The 12,330-nt window shown below is 40.3% G+C and overlaps 1 protein-coding gene across 1 annotated transcript in view; it reads left to right on the forward strand.

Annotated features, from left to right (window-relative positions):
• DMD (dystrophin) overlaps window positions 1-12,330 on the forward strand; it is a 1,845,074-nt gene that overhangs the window by 343,980 nt on the left and 1,488,764 nt on the right. Inside the window, exons 5-6 of the mRNA XM_081807964.1 lie at window positions 2,305-2,397; window positions 10,060-10,232. Of these exons, the coding sequence (XP_081664090.1) occupies window positions 2,305-2,397; window positions 10,060-10,232 (266 nt within the window). The remainder of the gene's footprint in view (window positions 1-2,304; window positions 2,398-10,059; window positions 10,233-12,330) is intronic.

Here is a 12,330-nt window from a genome sequence, read left to right on the forward strand (position 1 = left end):
ACCAGAGTGACGTCCCTCAGCGGAGCAGACTTTTAAAAGTTCCGATTTTGTGCTCCGTGGTTCTATCACTTGCCAGAAGCGGCCGACGGAGGCCCCTCCCCCGCCATCTATCCTCCCAAATATCGCCTCGGATTCACTTCTCCACATGTCCTACCTTCCAGAAAGTGGTCGCTTTTCTGTTCAGAGAGTTGTTGCTCTTCTTTTCTTCGATCTCCTGTTGAGTTTGTAGGTGTTCAGAATGGTTTGATCCCTATCCAGCTGAATTCCTGAGAGGAGACGAAATCCAGGTCTCCTACTCCTCCGCCATCTTGCTCCACCTCTCTGAGTTACTTCTTAACCCTCACTCCTGCTCTGACAGTTTCACACCCACTCTGTAGACCTTAATCTGAAGGTGCCTATTTGGATTATTGTGATGTTTTCTCCTGTTAAAGTATCCCCAGCTGCCCATTTTTTAGTTAATCTTTTTATTTTGAGATAATTGTAAATTCTCATGTAGTTGTAAGCAACAGTACTGAGAGATCCTGTGTACCTTTAGCCAAGTTTTACCCCCGTGGTAATATACTATAAAACTATAGGATGCTATCACTACACACATCAACATTGATATAAGTCACCAATAATATTCATATTTCCTGAGTTTTACTTGCACTCATGTATGCATGCACAGGTATTTTTAATTCTGTACATTTATCACACATGTACATGTGTGTATCCACCATCACAGACTAGATGCAGAACTGATCCATCACCACAAGGATCCCTCAAGCTGCCCTTTTATTTTTTTATTTTTATTTTTAAAGATTCAATTTATTTGAGAGAGAGTGAGCGAGTGAGAGAGAGAGCTTGAGCGGGGTAAGGGGCAGAGAGACAAGCAGATGCCCTGCTGAGCAGGGAGCCCGATGCAGGGCTCGATCCTGAAACTCCAGGATCATGACCTGAGCTGAAGGCAGACACTTAACTGACTGAGCCACCCAGGGGCTCCTCATGCTGCCCTTCTATAACCACATCCACCTACCCCACTCATTCACCCTGATCTCTGACCTCTGGCAATTGCTACCCAATTCTCCATTTCTAGAACTTTGGCTATTCAAAACTGTTATATTTAATCCATACTATATGTAACCCTTTGAGGTTGGTTTTGTTTTTTCAACTCAGCATTCTTCCCATGAGATTCACCCAAGTTGCTTTGTGTATCAATAGTTTGTTCCTTTCATCATCGAGTGGGATTCCATGGTATGGATGTACCACCGCTTGTTTAACCATTCACCCTTGAAGGGCACATAGGCTGTTCTCCCAGATGGCTGTGTTTGACTGTTACCAGTAAAGCTGATATGAACACATACATATAGGGGTTTGTAGAAATATAAGTTTTCATTGCTTTGGGATAAATGCCCAAGAGCCCAATTGCTGGATTGTATGCTCAGCCCATGCTGAGTTTTGCAGGAAAGTACCAAAATGTTTTCCAGAGTGCCTGTACTATTTACATTTCCCCCAGCCATGCATGAGTGATCCAGTTTGTACATATCCGCATTGGCATTTGACGTTGTCACTATTTAAAAATTTTAGCCATTATGGTAAGTGTGTAGTGCTAGCTCACTGTGATTATAATTTGCATTTTCCTAATGGCTAATAATGTTGAACATCTTTTCATGCACCTATTTGCCTGATGCTTATGTTTAACCTGACTCCACCTAAAAATATTAGAAACATAAAGGACAGGAGATAGGATTTGCCTTAAAAAAAGCAAACAAACAAACAAAAAAACCCTGCCAGATTTTGATTCCCAAAACCAGTCCTAGATATAGCAAAGAGAGCTCGCCATAGCTCCATTATTTATTAGAGTTCTAATATGTTTCTAAAGCATGGGCATTTTAGTCAAATGCAGTTACCCCTAATTATAATAGCACTCCTTTGAGCAAGATTAAAAGACTGATGAAACTTTTTTTCATTGAGTTTCAATTTTGTATTAGGAAGCACATATTAATTTTAGGCATCCTTTATGAGTTACCATTGTTATACGTTTTATTTGAAGATATTCTGATTGGCTTCTTTAATCTGCAGTAATCTATTTATATACTAAAAGTACATTCATTTCCTATCTCTTTGTAAATGTGTTCAGGGGCACTTGTTTGTTAAAGAGAGTGCATTTACAAATGCATTTTGTTTCATTTTTAGATTATTTTTTAAAAGCTGTAAGACTGCTTAGGCTCTGAAAAAGCTAAATGCAATTACCTTCGCATTTTGTTTTCTTTCCAAATAGACGTTTGTCTCTTTCCTTAAATGTTTTTTCTTTATCTTTAACAGGTTGATTTAGTGAATATTGGAAGCACTGACATAGTAGATGGAAATCACAAACTGACTCTTGGTTTGATTTGGAATATAATCCTCCACTGGCAGGTAAGAATCCTGATGAATGTTTCCTTTTTGTGTAAAATGTTGCTGATCCTTCCTTTCATTTTTACCCCTTGACCTGCAAAGCAAACATGTATACCTCTGGCAATACAAAGCCTATCTCCATAGCACTGCCTTTTAAATTGGCACAACTGATGTCATTTGAAATGTGAAGGATCAGCAGATTATAAAACAGGTTCTAGAACATTGCAGGAATATTTTTCTAAATTTTACTTCCATTGTGGAGATGAGCCAAAAAAGACATTCTCATCAATAGGTTAAGAAAAATATTTTTCACAAATATGTGTCTTCTATAACTCACCTATACGCAAATCTACATAGTTTCGTAAAAACTGTTCATGACTACCAAATGAATGAGACTTTGTGAATCCTTTGTATTCCTCAATATAAATTAATGCCAATAAAAGATTGGTGGGATATGATTATCTGTATATATGTTATACACACTAACTTCATAACCTGCTTTGGGAATTACATTTTTTTTTTTCTGAACACCTCAGCATAGGGTTTTCTGAATGTCTATACTTACTGGACCTCTGCAAAAATGGATCAAAGGTCATTTGGTTTAGTAAAAACAGTATACGTTTTTTCAGTCAGACCAACATGAACTTAAATTTCAACTCTCCCGTTTACCATCTTGTCGTGACATTGGGTATAATGCCATCCGTTTCTGGGCCATAATTCCCTCACCGTTGAAATAGAAAAAATAATAATTAACACGTATATTTCTTGTCAGGATTAAAGGAAAGAATATCTACAAGGCACTCAGTGCACTATGCTGTTGTCACTACAGGTGTATCAAATGAATAATTTTGATTGCTTGGAGTTTTGTACTCATATGTTAAGAATCTGGAGGAAAATTGGGATGTCTGCTCTTTTACTAGCAGTGATTAATTTTTTATAAAAAATTTTTTTGATATGTAACTTATATATCATAAATTTACCCAATCTAAGTATAAAATTCAAAGTGTACCAACTGGTTTAGTTCTCTTGCCCAGGGCTTTTCAAATTATTTTGAGCAAGGAACAGTTTTTCCCCCAATCCATTAAAGGTTTTGGGATATTTACAGGGTTGTACAACCATGAAAACAATCTAATCTAATTTTAGGCCTATTTATGGTCATTCCCCACTCCAACCCCCAGCCCTGGGCAACCATTTATGTATTTTCTGTTCCTTTGTCTGCCTTTTTGGACATTTCATATCAATGAAGTGATATAATAAGTGTTCTTTTATATCGAGTTTCTTTCACTGAACATAATCTTTGAGGTTTATCTTTATTGTAGCAAGTATCACCACTTCATTTAGTAGGGTTGATTTAACTTAAATTGTACTTTGCTCCTGCTCAGAGTCAGTACATAGACCAGAGGTATACCTATTCGACTCAGCAGTTGAATTGACCCCCGTATTGACCAAATTGACCCCCATATCCTTTTATTCTAAACACTGAACAGGCTCAATCTTATTTCACAGCAATATGGGAAGAGATAGAGGACAGCATAGTGAATGATTACAGAAAATAGACCATGAGAACCTTAAATGAACCCTAGATTCCCAATTCTGGGCCTTTTCCAAATAGTGATGGTGTCAAATAGAACCAGCAAGGCAACATAGGGCCCCCCACCAAACTGGTTTACTTCTGTTGCTGAGTACTTCTCAAACTGTCTTGAGGAAAGAACAGTTTTTTCCTCTTTTTCATTGTATGTAAATTACAATAACACTGAAGAATTACAAAGATGAAATAAAAAGACACAGAAAACCCAAGTCATTTTATCATTAAACTCAACAGACGTATGTAGGACCTTGTAAAATTGTTACAGAAGTTTCTAATGGACTATCCGTTGTATTTATCTTATGGCCTGGTAACAAATGGTTCGCAGAGGGACCCCATCTTGCAGAAGACACTAAAGTTGCATAGATGTTGGTCATGACCAAGCCAGCAGGAGAAGTTAGGCATGAACAGAGACCCAAAAGGCTATTTTAATTGTATTTTTCACCCAAACTGTCTCTCATATGATCTCACACTTTATTTTCTCAAAACCCTTTCCAACTCCATCTCCACTCACTGCAATATAGAGTTTCAAAACTACCCTTATACTTTTTTCATTTGCTTGTGAGCTTGCTCATTTTTTATAATTAGCATGTAGAGGGGCTTTCACATTCCAGAATACCAGAAGGAATGCTTTTGCTGTCTTTCCTTGTCTGAGACCTCTCTTACAGTCTGTTGTTTTACATCTATGTCCTTGAATCCCCATATCCTTGTAATTGCAAGGATGTAGACTCTTCTCAGCCCCTGCCTCCTTATCTCATCTCTCTTCTATCACCCTGCTTGGTTCTCTTAAAACTACTAAATACACTTATAAAAAATTCCTCCTGCTCAATACTCCTCATCATAATCCAATGAATCCCAAGAGGTATTTTCACTGAGAGTACATATTTGCCTTCCTATTAAGTAGTCAAAGAAGCCCTTGAATCTCAGCAGAGATTAAAGGACACTCTGGCCAACCTAATGTACTTTCCGGATCTATCAGATTGAGAATGGCATTAAGAGATGGAAAGATGTGAATCTTTTGTTCTAGTGCCACATACTGTGTTATTAATAGTGCCACAGAGGACTTCTCTTTGAACTTGTAAAAGCTCAGGAATGCCTACCCTATCTTTCCTGTCACTAGTTTTCCAGTTTCCATGTAAATAAAATTGTTAGCCTGAAAAATAATGCCTCTATTGAGGAATAAGCAGCTTTGAACAAAATTGTGAAGTAGACAACGTGTGTTGGGCATCTTTTTCTTCCTCTTTTTTAAGTGCAAACCTTCCTTTTTAGGGTGGTCAGCTCAGTCCTAACAACCAGCTGGAGATACAGATATATCCTGCAAACAGTGGTGTGCTATTCGGGGTCAGGTCCCCACCTTTGCTGGCCAGGTCAAAGGAAGTACTCAGATCCAGGGCTACTTCACACGGCAATGTTTATTTATTTGTTATTTGCCCATTACAGGAGAAAGATGGTTTTGGCGCTGCTGAAAGCCCTTGCTGTAAACTCCTGTCTACCTAATGCCTTGTATGCAAGACAGTTCTTGCTCTCGTTTTCTTCACACACACCATCCTTCCCTTGTAGAAGACTATCCCTACCCCTCTCTACTCCTACCCCTCCACCATGGCTCCTTGTCATCACATGATGGATTGTGGGAAGTAGACGTTGAATTTAGTGGGCAGGACATTCATTAAGGCACATCTCTGGGACGAGTACTTGAGGAAGGGAGATGGTAACTGGAATGAGAAGCACTGGAGCTGTGATGTACCTCCCGCCCCCCCCTCCAGCAATGGCTGTTTGCAACCCCACGGGGAACTGGGAGCTGGTATAGCCCTTCAGTGTTGTTCTCAGTGGGGCTGACGTGGCTGAGTCTTTATACTATTTCCCTTCATCAGTCACTAGATGTGGTCTGCCCTAGGAAGGGCTTGACCTTAGGTGACATGACTCTGCAACTCTGGCGGACCCTGAGAGGACTCACAGCTGCGAGCTGAGACAGCTGCAGCAACAAGCCCTTCCTTAAAGGACAATCTTGGTGCTGCATCCCCACGTCCATCATACCTTCTTTGCCCAGTTAACTCCTAGTCATTTTTTGAAATCACTGCTTAAAGACATTTCAACCTTTTACTTTTAAAAACAGATGTAGGTATAGCTGTACACACACACACACACACACACACACACACACACACACGTTTAAATTGATTTTCTCTCTTAGGGACTGTAAGCCCAAAGGGTGGGAAATTATTCTGCTTTAAGACTCACCTCAGGTCCAGCTCAGTGTCTGACCAAAAGTTGGTCCTTAATAAAGATTTCTCGGTAATTATCCTTTAGGTAGGAAAAGAACTGATTATCTTACATTGCCCTTTATTATTATTATTTTTTTCTTAGCAACATTTGTACCCAGATAGAAGAAGCAACACCAGTGAGGCTGAGGCTGATAAGCTGACTTAATGACATAATGATGCTAAAGGAGTTTTGGATTGAATACCGTGTTGTCCTTTAACATTATGTGCATAGAGGGCAGTCTGGCCAAGCATTTCACAAATGAAACCCATTCATCATGGGAGGGTTGCCCGATCAGTTCAAATCACCACCACTGAGCCAGTAGGTGCTGAGTCCAGTCCTGGTTCGGCACAGGACACAAAAGTCCATGTCTTGCAATCACTGTGCTTGGAGATTGTGCACGTTATAACTTTAGAATATGATGAGAAAAATGATATATCTTATATAACTATTTGACCTATTTATTCACTGAGTAACTGACTAAATAAGCAGGTCAGGAAGGAATTAAGAAAACTGGATAATCTGCCTCTAAATAATAGATTTAGCTATCAAGGGATGGTGGTAAGCATATGCAAAGATTTTACATCTTCAAATCATTACCACATTTACAAAGCATCATCTCAAATCCTTTTCAAGTATTTTTTAGTTAGATTTAACAGTCTCTCCTAAAATTTGCATTGACGCTTTCATAAAAAGATGACTAACATTGGAGATGTTAAAATATGTATTTTCCCCTGAGGCCTTTGTTAACTTCTACGTGGATGAAGAAGCAAAATAAAATGTCATATTTAGAATACACGATAAATATTCATCATCTGATCAAATGTTGGTAGTATATGGACCTCACACTTTCCAAAAAGAAAGCCCTTGGTGGTAAAAACTCATCACATTTACTTATATATTTCCTTCAGGTATATGATAAGGGGCCTGACTTATATTTAAAAAGTAGACCTGTTGAATCACAGACCTGTACCTCTGAAACAAATAATACATTATATGTTTTTTAAAAAAAAGAAGATAGTAGGAAAGGATAAATGAGGGGGGGAAATCGGAGGGGGAGACGAACCATGAGAGACTATGGACTCTGAGAAACAAACTGAGGGTTCTAGAGGGGAGGGGGGTGGGAGGATGGGTTAGCCTGGTGATGGGTATTAAAGAGGGCATGTATTGAATGGAGCACTGGGTGTTATACGCAAACAATGAATCATGGAACACTACAAAAAAAAAAAAAGAATAACAACAACAAAAAAGTAGCCTAGTAATTATGCTTTTACTAGAATATGTAGACAGTTTGTTCTATAATGTGGTGTCACTGCATTCTTGAAACCTAGAGAAATGTTTAGAATGGATTTCTGCATCAGTTTAGTTAGAAGAATGAAACTTGGAAATACAGCATTTGCACAAAGCCTAGGAGAGAATCCAATATACAGAGACTAATTAAAATAAAACCAAGAGTCTGGCCTTTTTCTCCTTCCCCATGGTCTGGGTTTCCATTTCTCTTCTGGCTTCGGGAAAGAGAGGGAGGGAGGCGGAGCTTCATGGCCCGCAGAGCCTGACCCAGACCCCAACCCGAAACCAGACCAGAGCCTGGTGGCCGTCCAGGCTCCGCCCTCCCGCCGGCGCGCCGTCCTCTGCTCGCTCAAAGACCGCCTCCTGCTGGCGGCGTCGGGCGGGTCCTGGGTCACCTTTGCTGTGTGGCGTCCTCAGCGGGCCGCCTTCCTGCCCGCGCCCCTGCGGGACTTCTGCAGGCCCTCTCCCTCCGCCTCGCTGATGCCCTGCGGCTGACAGTGGTAGGGCTCGCGCTGGCCCCTGATGGACTTCCTACGTAGTGCCACGGCGGTCCTCGTCTGTCTCGCCATCTCCCTTGCAGCTGTCCCCAAATCCTCGCACGGGGCTTTCAGGGCAGCCGGGGCCCCTGGCTTCTTTGCCACCATCCTACCTGCAAGGGGCTTCTACGTGATCTTTAACCACGGGGCCAGAGTCCTCAGACGAGGAGGCACTGCAGGCGACAGCCAGAAAGGCCGAAGAAGTGCCGACTCTCGACTCTGACTCAAGTCCCGCGAGTGCTCAGGCAACCTGAGCCACACGGGGCCGTCAGTCCTGCCCCTGTGGGGAGAGTGCGGCCAGGGGACAGTGTGTGCTGGGACGGGGGCTGGGACTTCTCGAGGAGCTGCAGACAGAGCGGCCCGCCCACAGCCCCACGGTGACTGCACAAAACGGCACCACTTGGCCTAGCACCGCCTAAGCACTGTGCGTGTGAGGGCATCCTGAACGTTCCTCCCCTTCTCCCTATGTCTGCTGCGCAACTTTAAGCCCTTAACCTTTCTGCCGAAAACAAGCGCAAGGGGACAATGCAGTTAGAGCCTGTTACCCCATCACAGGAAGCATTTCGTGCTGCAGGAGGAGGGAGGGTGGGGGTGCGAGGACCAGTAAGACAGCCCTCCAGGCACCGGCGGGTTTGTCTGCATTTGGTGCTCCTGCTCATACCAGGCACTTTGTTGAGAATGATCCTTCCAAGATTCTTTTGTTCAGGGAGTACCAGGTCCCTCTTCATTCTTCATACTGACCTTTGCCCTGTCATCTAGGAGAGAGTGGGTCTCCGTGACAGTAACTGACACCTCACATTTTTGGAGACCACGCCTTCTTCAGGTGACATGACTCTTCTGAGTCTAAGGCTGTTTCAATGAAAAGCTCATAGATTTAGTTTATCAGGTCCAAAATATCAAGAACACCATGAAATAACAGTGACAGCGTCTGGGTCACTGGGCAGGCCCAGCCACTCTTTTCCCCCTGGGGGCGACCAGCGCTGTGCTTCTAGACACCAGGACAGGTCTCTCACCACCTCTGGAGAGGTAAGATGTGCCTTCTGTGTTCATCTAAGGACGTACGCTGTGTATGTACCGTCAATGGGATTTTGTAACATATTTTTTTTTTATACAAAAGCAGCTTCTTAAATGGCATTTCCTGTGACCCAGGAGGATTCAGGACGCTTCATACACGAGCCAGAGTTCTGGACCATGTTTTGGGCATTTGAAACCTTTGTTCTTCTCTTGCATGTGAAGCTCTTTCCTGAAAAAAGCTGTAACAAATTAAACCAGACTGACAACAAACAAAAACAAGTGAACATAGAAACTCAAGGCAATATATTCACAGCTTTTAGGGATAAATACTTTCTGTTTTGTTGATTTTTTTTGTTCTTTATTTTAAATAGGCCAACTCATTTTTCTGCTCTATTTTTTTTTCATTTTGGTCAGTAAATATAATTTGCATTAAGTTATAGTATAAACCTAGGGATTTTATTTTACTATAGTTGTCCTTTGATTCTTAAAACAACCTTGTATGTATAAGAAACAGAGGCCTAAAAAAGATTAAATTACGTTTGTTAATATTGTATTAACACACTTTGTTAATAGCAAAGGCAAAATTTGAACCTAGGTTTAAATAAAGTAAGCTCATTCTCTTAGCCACTGCCATTCTTTCTGTCCTAAAAACACTAAAATTAAGTCCTTGGTCAATAACAAGTCCGATGTTTTTGTACACTCTTCTCTAGTATATCCATTGAAAGTTAGGAGTACAAAATTAATAGTTTAACGTAGGCAGAATCCAGGAGTTGATATTAAACGTGTACAATGAATGGTGTATCGTGACACCAACCAATCAGAATAGATTCCTAACTAATTAGCATGGACTCCGTCCTGGTAGAGTCTATTATTTCTCATTACTAATTGACTCTAAAATTTCTATTACTTTTTACTGAAGATTAGGATATTTACATTTGAGTTTGTGTGGTTCTTGTTCAGGGAATGCATTTTCTTATGAACATTTCTTTTCACATGTAGGTCAAAAATGTAATGAAAAATATCATGGCTGGATTGCAACAAACCAACAGTGAAAAGATTCTCCTGAGCTGGGTCCGACAATCAACTCGTAATTACCCACAGGTTAATGTCATTAACTTCACCACCAGCTGGTCTGATGGGCTGGCTTTGAACGCTCTCATCCACAGTCATAGGTAAGGAGACTACTGAGATACTGACTGATTTTTTAAGTATTGATTTAGAGACTGATTATCTTTTTCTCCAGTGTGGTTCCAGCTCATTTCCTACTATGTGACATGTTGTGTATTTAACCATATTGATCTATCCATTGGAATGCACTGAATAAGAATATCCTATTTTTTATGCTATATATCATTTCGTTGTTGAAATATTAAAATACTGGAGCATGAATGTGGTTATGGTGGGAGGGGGAGGGGACCAGCATGTTTGAATTTGGGACTCTGCCAGAAAATCAAGGTTATATTCTAACTTGGCTAAGAATGGAGTTGGTCTTTCTAAATAAATAATGTGTTAGCATGGGCCTAAACAATAGAGCTAAAATGGTTCCAAATCTCATGTGAGTGGCTGTAGCAAAATTAATTACTATCATCCGATTAATAATGTGAAAAAGAAACATTTCTCTTGTCAGATACACACTTAGATAGCAAATACGTAAGGCCTTGTGTATTTTTTTTTATATGTATTTCAGGATTAAAAGAGGCTCGGAGCATCTTAGCAACCAAGGCAAAGAGCAGACCACAATTAATTCTATGATTCAGTGCTTAGAATATCAAAAGAAACAATTGCTCTGGAACAGCAGAGCAATTGCTGTTAAAGCACTGAAAGAGAGTTCTGTGGCTCTTCATAAAAAGAACTCATTGTGATACAGTGAACCAAATGTTCTTAACTGTATGCCATGCGCTATTATATTTTCTAAGATAAAATAGTTGTTTGCTTTTTTCTTGTATAAAGAAGCTTAATAAAGGAATTATTAACAGTTCAAGAAAAAGCAAAACAGCATGGGAAATATGTACATATAATGCATTCATTTATATTATATGTAATATATAAATATATATTCTATATACACTACATTCACTCTAAGGGATATCTGCTTTGGTTTTCCTGTTACCCATCTCTTTTATCCAGCCCAATCCCCAGGGTCAAAGACATCGCCTTATTAACTGTGTTTGAAATGCCACTGGACCGCATCCGCCCTGATTTTCAATGCAGCTTATCTTTGCTCACTTTGATCTTTCTTTTCTTGACGAGTCTCCCATTTCCCTATGTTGGTCTTGTTTCTAGAAAAGTCCAGAATATACACTTTCTTAATGCTAAAGCTTCATCCAAGAACAAATGCTCTCTCACTAAGCAGCTTTGTCAGGTGTCTTGATCCAGCTGGATTTAATTAACCCCATCCAGACTGAGTTTCCAGGTGAATGACTCAGCAACCCGATTTTCAAAAGGAGGCAAGCTCACACTCATTTGGCATGTTAAGCAGTGTTAACACGTTGTTTTTCCTAAGTATGACACGAAGAAAAATACAGCACAGCTTCAATACAGCCAGATGAGAAGGAATAGAGGCATTCATTCTGCATTATAAGTCAGTGCTGATTTATGCAGCCACATGCTTCACAGTAAGGGCCTGAACATATCGATCTTGCTGTTCATGTACACGTTTGCAGATGAACAGAAATATCGAGGATCAGGTTATGCGGTCCTTGTTGGCTCTTCAGCATTTTCTTTTCAAGTGGAAGGCTTCAGTCCTGCCAGCATGTTCACATACTACGTTTGTTAATATTGTATTTCGTGATTTCTGAATATGCTTGTAATACAGTAAACATTTCCAGGTTGCCCTGCTGCATCTGTCCCTGACCCACTCTTTCTCTCTCAGAATATCGTTTATATCTTCTCTCCTGTCATACTGAATGAATCATCAGTAACTACCTTTTCATACATACCATAGTTATTTTTCAAGAGGTTTCTCTGGGTTGATAATGCTCTTTCATGAATCATCTCCCTCTTCTTTTTCTCTTTGACAGATGTTCATATTGTTTATCTAAAGAAAAAAATGCTCTGAACTTTCTGTTCCAAGGTGATTATCATTGGTACAGTTAGGAATGTCATGAGGTGTTCTGATTTCAATAATTGAGTGACTAAGCTCTATAGAACAAAGGCATGCACTTAATATAGAGCATAGGGATTGACAACGAGTCTTGCCAAAGATTAGGATATTGCTGGCTTTATATCTGTTTAAGGCTAAATTTTATCTTACTATGTAGGAAATTAGAA

The sequence above is a fragment of the Leptonychotes weddellii genome, chromosome X (genome assembly GCF_054177405.1).
Source record: "Leptonychotes weddellii isolate Sample4059 chromosome X, ASM5417740v2, whole genome shotgun sequence".
NCBI classification, from domain to species: Eukaryota; Metazoa; Chordata; class Mammalia; order Carnivora; family Phocidae; genus Leptonychotes; species Leptonychotes weddellii.